This window comes from Squalius cephalus (genome assembly GCF_949319135.1).
Source record: "Squalius cephalus genome assembly, contig: scaffold_42, whole genome shotgun sequence".
In the NCBI taxonomy this organism is placed as follows: Eukaryota; Metazoa; Chordata; class Actinopteri; order Cypriniformes; family Leuciscidae; genus Squalius; species Squalius cephalus.
In genome coordinates this window covers 182,126-202,345 of record NW_027645824.1, presented here as the reverse complement: position 1 = coordinate 202,345, position 20,220 = coordinate 182,126, and the positions used below count along the sequence as shown (strand labels likewise).

The window sequence follows — 20,220 nt, the reverse complement described above, 5'->3', positions numbered from 1 at the left end:
GGAGTCTGAAGATCAATAATTATCGAAAAAAAGTTGAAATTCCGATTCATGGTCGCTAGGGGACGCAAAATAAACGTTGTGGGCGGAGCCTATTTTACTAAAATGGCTATAACTTAAAAGTAAATAAGATAGCTTCACCAAACTCGGTACACATGTGTAGGGGTTCAATCTGGGGTCACAGTAAAAACATCGCGACGATTGAACACTAGGTGGCGCTATAACATGAAAAAAACATGAAAAGGGGTATAACCACCTGACCGTTCGTCCAATTGACTTGAAAATTGGTATGCAGTGTCTTGGTCCAAGGTGCCATGTATGTCTATGAGGACATTGGCGTATCTCAAAAAACATGGCCGCCATTGGCCAATGAAGTTGAGCACCTATTAGACAAGGTTAACGGAGGCCGATCGGAACGAAACTCGATGGGCATGTTCAACTCATGGCCCTAGAGGTCTGTAAGAATTTTGAAAGAAATCGGCCATTAGTTGGCGCTAACGAGTTTTATGGCTCTGTAATCACGTGGTGTTACACTCATCCACACAATATGCATATCATTTGATAGATCTGCTCATGCTGAACAACTTTGCCTCTAAAACCATTGCTGTCAATCAAACCGTTCATTAAATATTCATGAATATGTTAAAAACCTACTTTTGCGAACTAGTCCCTGGTTTTTCGCCCGATCGGAACCAGACCGGTCTAGGACAATTCTCTGGACTCTCTAGATCAATAATTATCGAAAAAAAGTTGAACTTTTGCATTTGGATGGCTGTAATAGGGTCATTTATAAAATGGGCGTGGCAAAATACACTAAAAACCCTATAAATCCTAAATGAAAACTCAGAACTTCACAAAAATTGGTGAGTATATGTGACATAACATCTTTAACAAGCATGCAAAATTTTATGGAGATCGGACCAAAGGTGGCGCTATAACTGTTAAAAGGCTTTAAAACCATATATTTCCTATGGTAAACTGCCTGTATTTGCTGTAAATGGTCTCTTCCATCTCTGATCATATAATTTTCATATCATAATGTTCAAAACTAGTGCAATACAATTCTCTGGACTCACTAGGTCAATAATTGTCAGAAAAAGTTGAACTACTTCATTTGGATAGTTATAATAGGTTCATTTCAAAATGTAGCCTTTAGCAAGTGTCCCTGAAAGCCTATATCTCTTTAATGAATGACTCAGACCTTCTTAAAAAGCCAGTGAAATATCACTCTGAACATGCATGAAAATTTTCAGACCGATCTGACAAAATTTGCCTCTATAACAGTTAAAAAGGTGAAAATTATATGAATATAATGGCATATTAAGCCAATAAGTTGTATTTTACTGCCCCCTGCTGTTTAAAATAGTCATTTTGTCATATTGTTCTATAATTTATATTTAGACTTTAGAAAATCACTATTTTAACATTTACAATTACATTTAGTCAAAATCCATCTGTTAAAGTATTAGTATTGACAGTTTGATCACATCATATAGTTCAAATGTCTGTATCTACAACATATGTGTGTGTAGTCTTAGGTTTCTGAATAAATTCTGAATCTTCTGATTAATAGCTTACAAAGACTTTGTGAAATGTTTATAGATCATTCAAATATATTTTCATTATGACATATCCCAATAGCATTGAAAAAACAACAACAACATTTGTCTTTGTGTGTGTGTGTGTGTGTGTGTGTAAGAATGCATTATTTAGTTAACATGGAAAAACTGGTTTGCTTTAGTGCAGAAAACTGGTAAAAAATAATTAAATTTAAAGTGAAACTGAGCCAATAAGTGGTCTTCTAGTGCCCTCTGCTGGCCATTCTACTTATGAAGTCTTTTCACATGTGCTTTGTGCAAATCACTTATATAACAATAACTATTATAACACAATCATATTTTGTCAGTGTTTATCACTTCATTTGCACTGACACTTCACATAATTGATAAATTCATGGTAAACTATGCTAGAACAGGGTAAATCATGGTAAACCGTGGTAAATCAAGATAAACTATGGTAAATCATGCTAGAATGTGGTATATCATGGTAAATCATGCTAGAACATGGTAAATCAAGGTAAACTAAGATAAATTCATGGTAAACTATGCTAGAACAGGGTAAATCATGGTAAACCATGGTAAATCATGCTAGAATGTGGTATATCATGGTAAATCATGCTAGAACATGGTAAATCTAGGTAAACTAAGATAAATTAATGGTAAACTGTGCTAGAACAGGGCAAATCATGGTAAACCACGGTAAATCATGCTAGAATGTGGTATATCATGGTTAATCATGCTAGAACATGGTAAATCAAGGTAAACTAAGATAAATTCATGGTAAACTCTGCTAGAACAGGGTAAATCATGGTAAACCATGGTAAATCAAGATAAACTATGGTAAATCATGCTAGAATGTGGTATATCATAGTAAATCATGCTAGAACATGGTAAATCAAGGTAAACTAAGATAAATTCATGGTAAACAATGCTAGAACAGGGTAAATCATGGTAAACCATGGTAAATCATGGTAAACTATGGTAAATCATGCTAGAATGTGGTAGATCATGGTAAATCATGCTAGAACATGGTAAATCAAGGTAAACTAAGATAAATTCATGGTAAACTATGCTAGAACAGGGTAAATCATGGTAAATCATGCTAAAACATGGTATTTTCCATCTATGATGTCAGTGGTTACATGCTTGCTAAATAAAACTTGATGTCTTTTGATGTTTTTGTGCTTAAAGGCCTTAAAGGCCTTAACTGCTTGAACCCCGATAAATGCTGCTTGCAGCTTTAATTATTATTATTATTATTATTTTCCCCTAAAACGCATCGTGCAGACCAAACCGTAAGAGCTGGAACCTTGAAACTTGGCCAAATGGTAGTCCTCAATTTGGGGAGAACTTATCAAAGTATGACCCCGATTGGCCCATAGGTGGCGCTATAGCGACCAAAAGCGCGAAACTGCTCATAAATCTTAGACCGTATGTTGTAGACTCAAGTGTCTTATATCATTGGAAAGCTGGACGCCTGACGAACAAAATGTATATCTCCGATTTCATTTCCACCATTGGCCAATGAGGTTTGAGCACCTATTAAACAAGGTTAACGAAGTCCGATTGGAACGAAACTCGGTGGGCATGTTCGGCTCAAGACCCTAGAGGTCTGTAAGAATTTTGAAAGAAATCGGCCACTAGTTGGCGCTAACGAGTTTTAAGGCTCTGTAATCACGTGGTGTAACAAATTTCGTCACAAAATGCATATCATTTGATAGATCTCGTCATGTTGAACAACTTTGCCTCTAGAACCATTGCTGTCAATCAAACCATTCATTAATTATTCGTGAATATGTTAAAAAACTACTTTTGCGAACTAGTCCTAGGTTTTTTGCCCGGTCGAAACCAGACCAGTCTAGGACAATTCTCTGGACTCTCTAGATCAATAATTATCAAAAAAAGTTGAACTTTTGCATTTGGATGGCTGTAATAGGGTCATTTATAAAATGGGTGTGGAAAAATACACTAAAAAGCCTATAAATCCTAAATGAAAACTCAGAACTTCATGAAAATTAGTGAGCATATGTGCCATTACATTCTAAACAAGCGTTGCAAAATTTCATGGAGGTCGGACCATAGGTGGCGCTATAACTGTCAAAAAGCTTTGAAAACCATATATTTCCTATGTTAAATGGCTTGTATTGGCTGTAAATGGTCTTTTCCATCATATATGTCAGTGGTTAAATGCTTGCTAAATAATACTTAATAACTTTTGATGCTTTTGTGTGCTTTAATTAGTTAGTTAGTTAGTTAAAGTTTATTTCGGTCAACTTCAAGAAAAAAAAATAAAGAAAAACAATTTACAAGCAAACATAGAAAACAAACATTAAGTTAAATTGTAAACAATATTTAAAAGAGAGAAAAAAAAGTTGATCGACCGAAAAGGTGTCGGCTGAAGCTTATGCTTATTGCGCCGATCCTTTTTACATAACATTTATTTTACACACAACACCAAGTCCCAAAGTCATCAAGCATACAATGACTAAGAAGAAAAAGAAGCTAAATTCATTCAGTTTTGTATAATGTGATCTTTTTTTTTTTAAATAATTTCTTGAAACTACTAATGGATTTACATATTTTCAATTCATCATCGAGACTATTCCACAGTTTAACCCCCTGAACAGACAGACATCTCTGTTTGACATTAGTTCTGATTTGAGGTTTGCTGAACATAAGTGTTCCTCTGAGCTCATAAGGAGTAGATTTAATCTGAAACAAGTTCTGGACACAGTCAGGAAATTTACTATTTATTATTTTATACATTATTTTGGCTATTTTAAATTCCACCAAGTCATTAAATTTTAATAGGTTGGAATTCATAAATAACTTGTTTGTTGGGTGATAATAATCTGTTTTATTTATAATTCGTATTGCACGTTTTTGCAGAATAACAATTGGTTTTATTATTGTTTTGTATGTATTTCCCCAGATCTCTACACAGTAAGTCATGTATGGCACTATTAGAGACTGGTACAATATGTTGAGGGCCTTTGTATCAAGAATGTGTTTTGTTTTAGACAGGATAGCCAGTGTTTTAGAAATTTTTGACTTTATATAGGTTATGTGAGATTTCCAGCTGATCTTGCGGTCAATGATGATACCTAAGAATTTAATTTCATTTACCAATTCTAGTTCAAATTTATCAATTCTTATCTGGACTTTTGTATTTATTTGTTTATTACTAAATAGAATAAATTTAGTTTTATCTATATTTAGTGACAGTTTATTAACATCAAACCATTTTTTAAATGTTTTCATTTCTGCTTCCACTGTGTCCAGAAGCTGTCCCAAATTCTGATTGGAACAAAATAAAGTTGTATCATCAGCAAATAAAACACAATTTAATTGAGTAGACACATTACAAATGTCATTGATATATAATAAAAATAGTTTTGGTCCAAGGACTGATCCCTGAGGAACCCCACAAGTGACCCTCTGAAGCTCTGACCTGTCATTGGTGAACTGCACAAACTGAAATCTATTCCTGAGATAGTCACTAATCCATCTTTGTGCAACGCCCCTGATACCATATATTTCAAGTTTTTTTAATAATATTTTATGATCAATGGTATCAAATGCTTTTTTTAAGTCTATAAAAATTCCAACTGAGTAATTTTTATTTTCTATTGCAGAGGTCAGTTTTTCAACCAGCTCTATTACAGCCATTTCCGTGGATCGATTTGCTTGGAAGCCATATTGATGATCGTTTAATAGTTTATATTTTTCAATAAAACTGTCTAATCTTGTTTCAAATAGTTTTTCTAATATTTTTGAAAATTGTGGAAGGAGGGAAATTGGTCTGTAATTTGAGAATAAATGGCTGTCACCATTTTTGTAGATGGGGATGACTTTAGCTGTTTTCATATTGTCCGGAAAAACACCAGTCTGGAGAGATAAGTTAAAAACATAAGTTAATGGTTTAACAACAAATGTCATAACATCCTTAACTAGTGCCATGTCTATATCATTAAAATCTGTTGATTTTTTATTTTTAAATGTATTTATTATATTTATTATTTCATTTTCATCTACTGACTTTAGAAATATTGAGTTTGTATTTGATTTAATTATGTCAACATCCACACCTACTTTTGATTCTGGTTGCACAATATTATTTGCTAAATTGGCACCTACATTTACAAAATAATTATTGAATTCATTAGCAATATTGATTGGATTAGTTATAGTTTTCAGTTGGTTTGTGAAGTACTTTGGATATTTGCTTTTCTTAGTGTTTCCTTTGATTGCACTATTTAATACCTTCCAAGTCTCTTTAATGTTACTTCTGTGTTGCTCTAGTAGATTATTATAATAGGCCTTTTTAGTTTTTCTTAATATATTTACTAGCTTGTTTTTATATAGTTTATATTTGAGTTCGGCTTCCTTTGTTCTATTTTCTAAAAAGAGTTTATAGAGGAGATTTTTCTTGTTACATGCATTTTGAAGTCCTTTGGTGATCCAGGGTTTGGCTTCATACTTTGACTGTTTTTGCATGATCATAGGACAATGTTTATTGAATAAATGAGTAAAAATAGACAAGAATTTATTATAAGATTCATTTGGATCATTAATTGAGTAGACTTCATTCCAAGTCTGTATACTTAATTCTTGTTTAAAGGCTCTAACGGATACTGCGGTTTTGAGTCGTTTTAAACTATATACTCCTTGTTTCTTTGTGTTTTGATTCTGAAAAAAAAGTTGCAGTGTACTAAAGACAGGAAGATGGTCACTTATATCGTTTATAAGGAGACCACTTTCTATTCTGCTATCAACTGCATTTGTAAAGATATTGTCGATTAAAGTAGAACTATTTGCTGTGATTCTTGATGGTTTTGTGATAGTGGGAAAAAGACCTAAACTAAATATAGTATCCATAAAATCTCTGTGCTTTTGTGATTTGCGTACATTCAATAGGTCAATGTTAAAGTCTCCACAAACAAAGGTTACCTTTGACATGTCAAACATTTCCACAATTCTGCTGTTAAATGCATCTATACATGACCCTGGAGTCCTATATATACAGCTTACCAGGATTGTTTGCGATTTTTTAACCATTATTTCAACTGTAACACATTCCATCATATTATCTATTTTGATTGTCATATTTTTTACTAATTTACAGTTAAACCCACTACATACATATAAAGCTACACCACCTCCTTTTTTATTAGTTCTATTCACATTAAATAATTCATACCCATCGAGTTTTGTGTCACATTCTCTTTTCACATTTAGCCAAGTCTCTGATAAGGCAATGATGTGAAAATTAGGAAATTGTCTTAAGTAGTCCTTAATTTCTTCAAAGTTAGTATACAGGCTTCGACTGTTGAAGTGTATTATTGATAAAGCATTGTTCATTCTTACACTGGATTTGAATTGTTCGTTCGTATAATACTCGCAGTGGCAATTGTTTGTATAGAAGTGGTTCTCTGGATCTATTTCATTCTCCATATCATAATTTTTGTGATCAGTAAACTCAAAGCAATTCATGTTCATGCTGCATATATCATTCATTGCAGCGCTGTCGGATGATTCGAATTGATCGTGTTCCGCGTCGTCTCTTTCCTCTGTAGTACGAATGGAGTTTTTTAACAGTTCAGTCATGTTTAGTAGTCTTTGTTATCACGCTCATCGATTGATCACCGAACAATTTCATGTGATGCACCATTTTGGATTTTAATTCCTGTATGGATCCAAGTCCTGCAGTTCTTTTATCCATATGACTTTTGCGGATTCTGAAGGGCCAATTTGGCGAATCATAACTTTACAATTTCTAGTCCAGGTTGCATGTATTTTGTTTTGTCGTCGGAGAATACGCGCTTGTCGTGCTATATCAGCATTCTTTTTAGTCAAATGTTCATTTATGTACACTCCGGTTCCAGACAATTTTTTAGCTTCCTTGAGCAATCCCACTTTGCTTTTACGATTAATGAAGCGAACTATGATATTCGCCTTCCCATTTTCCCTTTTCGGAAAAGTATGACAAGCAGCGATGTCATTGCTTTTAATCGGCATGTTGAGATTGTTGAAAAACTGTATTACTTGTTGTTCTAGTGTTTGTAGTTCGTGAGCCGGTGCATCCTCACCTTTGTCAATGCTCGACGCCGCTCTGGCATACGTTTGATGGCGCGTCTCCAATCCAGTTATTATTATATCATCCATGCGGGTGTATTGTTCCAAGTCATCAACTTTCCTTTCCAGGTTCATGATCCGTTCGTCCTTTTCTTTAATTATTGTTTTAAGGAGTTTCACTTCGTCCATTAGCTCCATGAGTTTTGTTTGTTGTTTTGAGACTTTGCTCAATTCCTCAGACATAAAGCTCAATGATTTCTTAATTTCCTCCATTTCTTCGACTTTCATTTTTGGCGGCATTTTCTTTTCGTTTAGTTTGTATAGCTTTGATTCAATTATTTAAGAATCTTTCAGGTTAATATTCAAGAGGTTTGAGCAGCGTCTGGCTGACATGCTGCGTGCTGCGTGTTGCGTGCGTGTTGCGTCCCTTAAAGGCCTTAATTGCTTGAACCCCGATAAATGCTGCTTGCAGCTTTAATTATATCTGTTTTTTATTTGTTGAACGTCAATTAAATATTTAACCTTGGGTTTGGACATTTTTTGGAATTCCAAATTTGGGGAACAGACACAGTCTCTATATGATGATATCTAGGTGAAAGAGGCTCTATGTGATAGGATTTATCTGACCTTGGTGACGCGAGGCCGCTAGCAGACAGTCGGTTAAGCCAGTCTGTCTGCTTCCTGACCTGGTGCCCAATTTGTCATTTTTTATCTCTAAGACTATGAGCCAAATTACTAGAGAGAAGAGCAGCACCATCCCAGGAGGGATGAATACCATCTCTTTTCAACAGGTCAGGTCTGCCCCAAAAACTTTTCCAATTGTCTATGAATTCTACATTATTATGCGGACACCACCTCAACAACCAGCCATTGAGTGAACACAATCTACTAACTATTTCATCACTCCTACGAACAGGAAGGGGGCCAGAGCAAATTACAGTGCTTGACATCGTACTTGCAAGTTCACACACCTCTTTAATATTAATTTTGGTGATCTCTGACTGGCGGAGTCAAACATCATTAGTGCCGATGTGAATAATGATCTTAGAGAATTTACGATTAGCATTAGCCAGCACTTTTAAATTTGCTTTGATGTCAGGCGCTCTGGCTCCCGGCAAACATGTGACTATGGTGGCTGGTGTCTCTATTTTCACGTTCCGTGTAATAGAATCGCCAATAACTAGGGCACAATCAACAGAATTCTCAGTGGGTGTTTCACTGAGCGGGGGAAAACGATTTGTTATGGTAATCGGAACGGAAGAGTGGTTTTTTGATCCGCGACTAGAGCGATCCCTCACTGTCACCCATTTGCCTTGCTGCGCAGGCACTAACTCAGCCGGAACCGCATCATGTAAAGAGTTCACTATGCTAGGCGCATCCAAAATAGTATCTAAAGCTCTAGCACTCTTACTATCCTCAATTAAAGTTTGGATGCGTGTCTCTAGTTCTGAAATCTTCTCCGTCAGCCTAACTGTCTCCTTTATCCCCATTTATCACATATAAATCCTATATTGCCGACAGAGAAGGCTATGCTAAACGTGATATGAAGTGCAGGTGACAATAACAGGACAAGACATTACTCACCGTGTTTGTTGTCTGGTTCTTACTCACCTGGGCTTTTTATGAACTCCAAGGCGCGGGCGCGCGAGAAAAAATAAATTAAAAAAATAACTGAGCGCACGGGTGGCGCATTAACAGGCTAGTGAATTACTAGCACGTTGTGCTAATAATAATGGAAGCTAGCGATGTCAGGTTAATCTGAGATGTTGGGTAAGCTGTATTTAGTAGTATAAACAACTAGAAATGATAGTAAATGATGGTTCAAAACAGAAAGAAATACGAGGCTAAGACGGAGCTTACAGCACCGAAGCAAACAAACTCACAGCAGGCAGCGAGGCAGACAGGAGGACGATTTCATCAATAAGCTCTTGTTTTACCTGACAGACTTCAATCGTTATATGATGCTGACATATACACTCACTTACATTTTAAAAGAGAGAACATTATGTGAATAAATAACTTTATTTGTGGCTCTTCAACAGTATTTATTTATTGATCCTTATTCATTTCAAATACAGTTTCAGACTGTTGTATATACTTAATCTATTATGTAATTCATGATTAAGTAATATCGTATTTTAATGGAAACATATTTTTACCATTAGTTACTTGAGGCAAAAGAAGTTAGAATGAAGGATAAACTGAAATTGACGGCATTTCAACACAACCTTTTCTCATGTATTTGAAGGCTGCTATTGCATCACTGAGGATAAACGTCATATTATGCGACTACGCGCTACTTTACGGCAAGCTTACAACCTACTAGCCATGTTCTGCCTTAAGAACAAATGGTGCAACTGAATAATTACAAACTAGCTAGTAGTTACTAAGTCTCTAATGTGGAGTTTATGTTCCAGTTTAAGAAATTACAAATGGCTGGTGCAACCCTACCCAGGCCCACAAGGAATCTGCATGCACAGAATTATGTGGGAAAAGTTCACTGATTTCCACAGAATTGCACAACCCATCATTCACAAAGTTCTATATATCCTCCACCCCTTGTGTGTTCACTTATTAAATAGTGTACTTAATTTTGATTTTGCTTTCAGCGATCAATAAAACTGCATTACTGTTAGTTCCGTTTAACACATTTTTAACAAGACTTTCCTCCCAAAATCAGCACAGAAAAATGTGGGAAAATTCTACTTCATCTGGTTGTGCTAATGAATCTAACTTAACCCTCTGGGGTCTAAGGTGTTTTTGGGGTCCTTGAGATGTTCTGACATGCCCTGACATTTTTGCTTTTTTCAGTTGCTTATAAACATATTAATGTCAAAAAAAAATTACACACTATTTAGCACAAACAGGGCTACCATGAAATGTGAGCAACAAGAATGTACATGTCTGCATTTTTGAGAGAATAATGTTTATGCGTGGTTATTGAAAAAACTAAAAACTAAAGTTTCTGAAATAAGGCCATAAAACACATTCTAAATATGTGCCAATAAGACTTTTGTCTAAAATATGTCATTGCCTAGTGTTTTTTCTTCAAAATGAAGTGAAAATCACCCTGCCTTATCATTCACATAACACAATACATTGATTTGAATTTTGCAAAGCACTTTCTGTTTGGAAAGGCCATATGCGGAGTGGGCGTCAACGGTCATGTATATATAGTGGTTCACACCTGAGGAGACAATGGGGCCCGCATACTTAATTAGCCATTCATTCAGGTGAGTCACTGAGCCACAAGAATGCAAGAGCAACAGTTGGAAGCATCTCAATTCTTTTTTATTTTTCCACATATTGTGCTTGCAATTTGGCCTATAATATCCAAGGAAAACATGTCTAGTAATTGTGCAGTTAATTCTCATACTGTATTTTCAGTTTTGGAATATTTATCCTCTCCCCAAATTTGTCAATAATAAAACACAATAAAAGTTATTTAAAGAAAAGGCTTATATTTACCTTTTAATAGTTTGTTTACATCTACCTTGTAAATATATTTTTTTATTAAAAAGGTTACAATTACAACAATTCAAGTGTAATCTTTCTTTGTAAAAACTAAAGTATACATTTTATCATACATATTTCAAAGTTAAGGATTTGATTGATTATTTGATAACTTTATTTTTGACAAAACATATTATATTTAACAAACTTATTTGAAAGCTTATTTGAGGTGGCAGATATTTTACATTAAAAATGTATAATCTATCCAAAACTAATCAACGAAATGTTGTCTTTCATATGTCTGTAACATAGGTCTTTCATTTTTATTATAAGAAATATAAATGTTAATTTGCAGTTTAATACGTTGCTTATACAAATACATTTTATTTCAACATATTTCAGTCGATTTTTACTCAGTATAGCAATACAGTTTGCTAAAACCGAAACATGCATACACAAACAGAAACGCCTGACTGTAAGTTGTTTTTATGAAATATTAGGGCATATAAATGTTAATTTTCAGTTTAAAACGTTGCTTATACAAATAGCCTACATTTTATTTCAACATATTTCTGTCGATTTTTACTCAACTCAGTACGGCAATACAGTTTGCTAAAACATCATCATTCATTCACACAGAGACGCAATTTAAATTTAAACTGTCTTTTTGCGAGCTGTGGTAAACAGCGCGCATCTCTGCCGTTCATTCATTCATAAACAGAAACCCGATTCACGTGAGAAGAAAAAAAAACTTACAGTATTCCTCAGCTCGCTCCTCGATATACCCGCACTTCTGAGGTACTTTTTTCATTATTGTTATTCCTCACAGCGCTACGAGACGGTGTAAACATGTAATGATCTGATAAACTTGTATGTTTTCTCGAGCTGATGGGGGCGTTCACAGGATTGCGGGGATTGCCTCATTCATTTGCGTTTGAATAGCGCGCGCTCTCCGTAGGCGGAGTCACATTACATTTGAATTAGTTGTAATGAGGTCGACTGGAATCGCTCTCTTTTAATACAGATTTCACAAGATGAGAATATTTGTTTTTTATATAAATTACTTCATTTAAGAGAAGAGAATTCAAGCTTCATGCCTGTATGTCTGTTTGCCTGTTTGACTGAGTATTCGCTGAGTTATTGTTCATTTTCGGACGCGTTTCAGAATGGTCTTCACTGACAGATAGAAGGCAGAACTCGCATCACGTTTATTTTTCTTTATTTGGCAAAAAGCACAACACTTTGTTTTTATTGTGAGTATACACAAAAATAATACACATTTAACAGAATCGATTGATGTATGAAACTTGCTTGTAATATCAAAGTCCACAGAGCAAAATTAATTTCTTTTGAACTGAACTGAAAAAAAGCGAGCTGGTATCGCCGGCGATACCGTCGACCTCAGGGGGTTAAACCGTATTTGGACTGAGAATAATTGTCTTGCTTAATAATTTGTTCCTAATGATATTGCTTATTTAACAGTGTAAATATTCTTATGTATTGTATTTAAAGTGAGTTGTCTTAAAGTATCAAACACCCATGAATGCTAAAAACATGTTTTTATGTTAGGAGGAAGAGGGATGTGAGGTCACTGAAAATAATTTTAATAGAGAAAATGGCCCATCAGTTGAACAGGTGGAGGCATATCTTACAGATGAAAGATATATCTCAGAACAGGTGAGTTGTTTACTTAACTTATTGATTATATACAGTAATTGTATTAGTTTTAGTACTTGACACCTAGAACTAGAATTGTACTGATTGGTTATAAGTTAATTTAGTAAGTAACAGGTTACCGTAAAGCTTACCACTGTTTTGAACTATGGTATGTATCGTTTCATGAGGTTATTGGCGATACCCAGTCATATATTAAACAAACCCAGAAATCAAGGGATTCAGCTTGTAACTGTAATTTGACATTCTCTTTTTACCCTCTCAAGGACAAATCTCAAAACCTGAAAATAGCCTCTTACTGGGGATCAACTGAGAAATTAAAGCCAGACAACTTTAGTGATCCAGAGTCCATAGAGATGGACCCACAGGTTCCAAATATTCAGGATCTGGAGTCGGCAAGGGAAAAAGATGATCAGAAAGGTCCCAAAGAAGAGACAGAAGAGGCCTCATCTCTGTCACAGCAAACCGACACCCCTGGTGAATCTTCAGAGGAAGAGGAGAATGCAGAAGAGAAATCAGACTCCACTAGCATTCTACCATCATCTGTGCTTGATAAGGCCAGCACCATTGCTGAACACTTTGTCTGTGCCACACATCGTAGTAGCATAACCGCGGATGTTTGCCCATCTCCACGTCTTCCCAGCAGGACTGGAAGCAGTCTAAGTCTGGGAGATTCCCATGATCGTCAACACCGCCTTGCTAGCACCTGCTCACCTGAGTCACATGGCATTCCTTTGACCCAGGAAGCCCTTGCATCAGCAGACTTCATGATCGGGTCATTGGGTGACGACAGACTTTTTGACGCTGATCGAAGCATCGACAGAAGAAGGGATTCAGTGCTATCCTGGCAAGATCAACTACTCATTGACAAGATAAGGAGCTACTATGAGAATGCAGAACACCAGGATGCTACTTTTAGCCTAAAGCGTAGAGAGAGCCTCACTTACATTCCAAGTGGGCTTGTAAGGAATTCAGTTAGTCGTTTCAACAGCATTCCTAATGATAAAGGCCTTGTCTTAGAGACGACCTCCAATACATCTGGAATTGATGAAGCTATAGAACCTCTTTTTGTTACCTCGGCTCTATCAGAGACCAATTTGAGTGCAAATTCATCCTCTCTGGAACAACCTGTTAGTGATCCCACAGATTTCACTAGGCTTGACTCTGATGTAGATGGTTTCATGAAACCTCAGTCCGTCTATTACCAAACTGAGAGTAATCCGGAAGAGGTTTTCCGTCCCTCCTCTGAGATGATCAAAGTCTGGCAAGAAATGGAAAGAGAGGTCAATAGATGTCAAGGGGACCTCAAAGCTCTGAGGCCCAGAGAAACTCCTTATTATAGAGGAACGAGTCCCAGTCTCCTCAGGAAGAGTCCTAACCTGGGTAAAAAGACACAAGGCAAAGGTGTTGATGGACAGGTTATATCTGAAGATTCAAATCTGAGCACTATCAGAGAAGAGTCCTTCACACCATCACCTTTGAAAGAGAAGGAAAACCGTGCAGCCAGTGAGAATGATGCCACCAGACCCAGGCAATGTGAGGATGAATGTAGGCCCCTTACATCTCTAGCCCCCAGAGTTATCAGGTTGAGAGGAGAAACTGAAGATGAGGGAGATGCAGGAGCACAGTCAGAAGAAGATGCGGATTCATCCCAAAACAAAGTTTTCCATCTTGCAAGGAAGTACAGTCAACGCATTAAGTGCACACAACCAGTGCTGAGACAGAGGAGTGAGGAGTCTGGAGATACATGGTCGGCCACGAGGAACCTTCTGTCGGTGGTGGAAGAAAAGCCAGAGGAGACCAAAGGTAAGATGGATCTTTTTGACTGTAATCAAATCTTTATTTTAAAAAAGTGAATGCATTTTCAACCAATTTTCTTCCATACCACAACAGAATAGAACAACAGAGACTTTTCACTTTTTGCCTTGCTCCTTGTCTGTATTTCCAGCAATCCTTTTATTAGTCTTTTTGTGTATTATTAATGAGTAATTGAATCATTATTTTGTTCACTGAATTCATTTAAAAACAGTGTTTTCGAGAACGAAAGACCACTACTGTGTGTTGCGATTTTTTTTTATCCGGCTTAGGCTTTTTTCCCTCTGCACCCTGTGGCTTTGTGCAAACCTTGTGCAAACTTTCAGAATAGATTCACATACACAGATATACAGGATACAACCAGCAGTGAAATGTAAATATGGTTTGCTCCATTGACTGTGCATAACCTAACAAATAAAGTAAACCTAAGTGCAAAAACTGTATATAATAAACTGACAAATGTAATATTATTTAGCAATATATAAAATGTCCAAAAAATAGAGAATGTTTAAAACGCATGTTACATTGCAGCAACAATACAAGTGCTATGTGCAACTGACGCTTAATATACCCAAATATACTGAGTGAGAGACTTATGAGATGAGTGATACAGGCAAGTCCAAGTTAAGGAGTCTATTAACCTGAGGGAAGAAGCTTCTCCTAAGCCTCTCAGTTTTTGTCCTCAGACTACGGAAGCACTTACCAGATGGAAGCAGGCTAAACAGACAGTTATCAGGGTGTTGGAGTCCTTGATGATTTAACAGCTCTATTCCTGCATCGTCTGAGAAGGATGTCATGCAGACCCTGTGATGTCCTCGGTTAAGCGCTCTACTCTCTGCAGAGCTTTACAGGCCTGATTAGTGCAGTTCCCATACCACACTGAAATACATTCGTACACTTTCTGTTGTTGCCGAATAGAAAGTTTTCAGGATTACTGGTGAAAGCCTGAATTTCCTCAGCTGTCGTAGATGGTACATTCATAATACTATCAGGGCCGGCTGCTTTTCCGACATTCACTCGTTTTAGAGTCCTCCGAACCTCGTCCTCAGTGACAGTGATTACATGGTCATCGCTAACAGGTCTGCTTCGTTCTGACACGCTGATCGGCAGAATATCGCTCACACGTTAGTTTCAAAACGTGCATAGAAAATATTCAGCTCGTCAGCAAGCCAAGAGTCTGCTCTCACCACAGAAGAGGGATTGCTTCTAAAGGCACTTATGGTCCTCAGTCCCTGCCATGTACGACGAGAGTCTTTTAGCTGAAATTGAGACTCCACTCGTTCTCTGTATCTAAGTTTAGCGGCTTTTACTGTACGTCGGAGAGCATAGCACGATGCCTTGTAATCTCTCATGTTCCCCGACGAGAGACCTGCGTTATATGCAGTTGTCCATGCATTCACCACAGCTTGGATAGTTTTATCCACCCACCTTTTCTGAATAGAGAAGGTCTTTATAGTGATGCTTCCTCAGTAAGCATGCTAACGAAGCTCATTGCTACATCTGTGAACTTGCTGAAGTCACCTGGAACATGTCCCAGTCAACATCATCCTGTAGCGTAGCTTCTGATTGGGCAAACCCTCCTCTCGTGGGGTTCTTGCTTAGATTCCTGTCTGATTATATTCCGGTATGAGGAAAATGGCAGCATAATCTGATTTACCAAAAGCCGGTAACGAGCGAGCTTTGTAGCCGTTCCTAAAATGAGAATAGCAATCTAGTTGGGCAGGAGACATGTTGGTAAAATTCGACATAACCTACCTGAGGTTGGCTTTATTAAAGTCCCCTTTCACGACGAAGGGAGCATCTGGATGTGTGTTTATGTAGACACTAAGCACATCATGTAGCTTGGACAAAGCCAAACCTGTGTCTGTCTGAGGTGGGATGTGTACAGCAGCAGCAATGATGGATGTGAACTCACAGGGCAAATAAAATAGATGGCAAATAATAGATGTTCCAGATGAGATGAACAGGAGCAGGATAGAGTGGAGATGTTCCTGGGATCACACCATTTATTATTAGTCATAAAATAAACTCCTCCACCTTTGGATTTACTGTCCTCCATTGTTCTAGCCATCCGTAAAACTGAGAAGTTATCGAATGGCGTAACAGCCGTGTCCGACACCAAAGGCATCAGCCAAGTTTCAGACAGGCAGAGTATGTTGCAGTCTCTAATGTCACGTTGAAATCTTATCCTGGCTCTAAGATCACCCAATTTATTCTCAAATCTCAGAGTAACTCAGATGACCATGATGGGTTACAGGATGAAATGTCTCGAAATAGATGGGTATAGTGGTATCCAATCTGCTTTGTCATAAGTAATCAGTGCAGATGTTGTACGTACAAAAAATAACTTTGAGGTCTACTCGTGTTGGTTTCCAGTTTAAAGTGGTTGACTTCAATAAATATAAATTGGTTGCTGAAATATATATTGGTTGCAGTGATTGTACTTAATGTTGTCGTTTTGCTGCTCCACAGGTAAACCAGACTTGATGCTGTCCATGACTGCAAATTATCAGGCTGATTATGATAGAGACCAGAAGTCCCAGCTTGTGACTCCCAGCCCAGACCACACTCCTAATTCTGTCAGTAGCCCAAAGGTCTTGTCCCCACATCTGTCCCATTCCAGGAGTCCTCTTAGTCCTCCACCTGAGAACTTCAACTGGCCAGATGTCCGTGAGCTTCGCTCCAAATATGCACACTTTGGCAGCTCATCTTCTCAGTCACCAGCTGGCCAAAGTCGTTCTGTGGCAGAGAGGATGTTCGACGGCACTTCTAGAAGACGTTCTAGCTGCTCTTCTAGCCGCATGTTCACCTCTAATGGCTCCACAGACTCTTCAATTCACACACTTTATCCGGGAAGGGATATGGGAGAATTGATGACTCGGAAGCATCGTACTGGCTCTCTGGACCAAACATTGGGTAGTTTGTACTTGAGTGATCTGCATAGTCTTCAGAGTAAAAATGCCAGCAGTGGCTACTATGTCTCCGCTCAAGCTACCCTTCCAAATGAGAAGAATATAATAGTGGTTGAGAAAGTACCTGATGATACACCACCAGTAGAGATGGACCTGCCTACCAAAGAGTGCATGAAACAGGAAATGACAACAGAAGACGGCTACGTCCAAATTCGTTCTCCAACTTCTCGTGAGAAGATCTCAATCATGGCTGTCATTGACCGCTGTCGGGCGTATCAGGAGTCAGAGGAATACCGTCTTAGGGAAGAGGGAGGATCTAAGACAGAGAGGAGCAAAAAACTTGAGAAAGCTCCATCCCCTAGTGATTACTTAGATGATGTTGTTAAAAATGCATTGGATTCTGGGAAGAAGGCTGACACAGCTAGTCAACACAGTGTTGTCAAGAACCTCAGAGAGAAATTCCAAAGCATAAGATAAAATCACTCGTTTTATCGTTATGCATTTTATGTTTCAGAAATACTGGAAAGTTGTTGGCTGTGAAATATTTTGCTTCATTAATTTCTCTTTTTTTAATGTCTTGACCACTGACGGTATATATATATTATGCTGTAGCCAAATAAATCATTTGGCGAATTTAAACCTCAAACCTAATATTCTGTACGTTTTGTATGCTACTTTACTGGTATTTTGGACACTGTTTGATTTATGTTGCCTACTGTTAAACCTATGGTTTTTTATGGTCTGTATGCTAGGCAGCAAGTGTAAATATTGTATATTCTTGTACATGCATTCATTCTGATGTACCATTCGCATATTTGATTGTAGATATACATGTATGTGTTTGGTAGTCATTTTACATAAATGTAAAGGTAATGACATTCTTCTTCATGATTGTTTAAATTTTGGCAAAAGTATTTCAATTCATGTAATACAGTATACTCTGCCAGTATAGACTTGACTTTAGTGTAATTCCAGTCTAGACTCTAAATGGAACAGATCACTCGGAAACTGGGTTTTATTTAACTTTTAACTAAAAGATATGTTAAAGCTTGTTTGTAGATGGCATGCATGGGCCAAGTGTATATATATGTACCTTTGTACCAAAGTGGATTTAGTCCCTTTTTTCTAGGAAACTAGATCCTAATGTTTAAAGACATACTGTAAGAAGTAGTACAGTATGACAATTTTGTCTGAAATTTTAAGCTTACCATGTGTCATTGTGGTGCATGATAAATCTGCCACTAACATCAGACTTTGGCTGATGCCACAATTTGGTAAACACTGTTGGTTAAGCAGCCCATTATGATAGACTGGTCTTTGTGAAATCTGTCATTTTCTTCATAACTGCTCTCTTATTGATCATTGTGTGTGTCTCTCTCTGTTATTTATTAAGATTCTATTGATTCCTCTTGTCTGTCTGACTTAATACAAATGCACCAAAAAAATACAGTTCATAAAGTGGAAAGTCTGGAAAATTCACTCCATAATAAAACCAAAGGAAATTCAACTTAGCAAAGACTTGGACAGATTTTGTTTATGTCCCATTTTAATGACTCTGATCTATAGGCCTCAAATGCAAATCTTAGATAGTCAAACCAAGAGCATATGACTCCTTTCAACACTGTTTCTGAGGTTTAATCAAATCAGAACTTGATAAAGCCTCCATGTCAGTTTATGGTTTGATATTAATACGATATTCATGCAAATCTGTTTTTCAGATATGAAACTGAAATATTTTTTGAGTTAAAGAGTTTTTTCTAAGTTCGACATGCAGCACTTGAATTACTTTAGCCATTCAACATTAGCCATTACTGAGCAACTGTAGCAGAATTTCAGCATTTAAATATGTCTAAACATGTAATGGCACCTCATACTTCGTACAATATTTACAATTTGAATCCCTCACCTAGCCAAAATCATACAACATTCTTTGGATTTACAAATTTAGCAACATTTTTTATTATTTTTTATTTTTTATTTTTATTGAGCACCAGTGATACAGGGCATGCACATATACATGAAAAGGCAACAATTGTAGAAACAATGTTCATATTTTCTAATAGTAACAACCCCCCCCCCCTTGGAACGTGGGACATTCATCCAAGGCAAAAAATAATTAATTAAGACAGAAATAATTGAAGTAAAAGAAAGAAAAAAAAAAGAATTAAAAAAGAAGTATACACAGACTCACTGCAACTAAGGACGTTTGGTTCACATGGGTAAATAAATATCACAGTAACAAGTGAATAAGCAAGAGGGGCTGCTAATTGGTACTAAGTGGGCATAGTCTTAAGTTTGCCCAGGTGTGACAGTACTGGGTTCCAGGCATAGTACTGGGCAGTCATGGCCTAGTGGTTAGGGAGTTGGACTGGTAACCCAAGGTTGCTGGTTCGATTCCAGAACCGGTGGGAAATGACTGAGGTGCCCTTGAGCAAGGCACCTAACCCCTAATCGCTCCCCGGGCGCCACACAAAGGCTGCCCGCTGCTCTGGGTGTGTATCCACGTTTGCAGTGTGTGTGTGTTAACTACCCACTACTCTGCTCCTAATGTGTGTGCATTAACTTGGATGGGTTAAATGCAGAGGTCAAATTCCAAGTATGGGTTACCATACTTGGCCGTCACGTGTCACTTTCACTTTCACTTTCACTAGAAGAATTTGTCCCTGGACCCTCTCAGTGTGTATTTTATTTTTTCTAACTGTATGAATTGCATTAGGTCACTAAGCCATAAAGAT

General features: G+C 37.1%; 1 protein-coding gene across 1 annotated transcript in view; it reads left to right on the top strand.

The window, feature by feature from the left end:
• LOC307154161 (pleckstrin homology domain-containing family G member 3) overlaps positions 1-19,627 on the top strand; it is a 466,245-nt gene extending 446,618 nt beyond the window's left edge. The window contains exons 17-19 of the mRNA XM_079898929.1: positions 12,654-12,761; positions 13,025-14,564; positions 17,046-19,627. Coding sequence (XP_079755055.1) covers positions 12,654-12,761; positions 13,025-14,564; positions 17,046-17,962 — 2,565 coding nt within the window. The 3' untranslated portion in view covers positions 17,963-19,627. The remainder of the gene's footprint in view (positions 1-12,653; positions 12,762-13,024; positions 14,565-17,045) is intronic.
• The last annotated feature ends 593 nt before the right edge of the window (positions 19,628-20,220 follow it).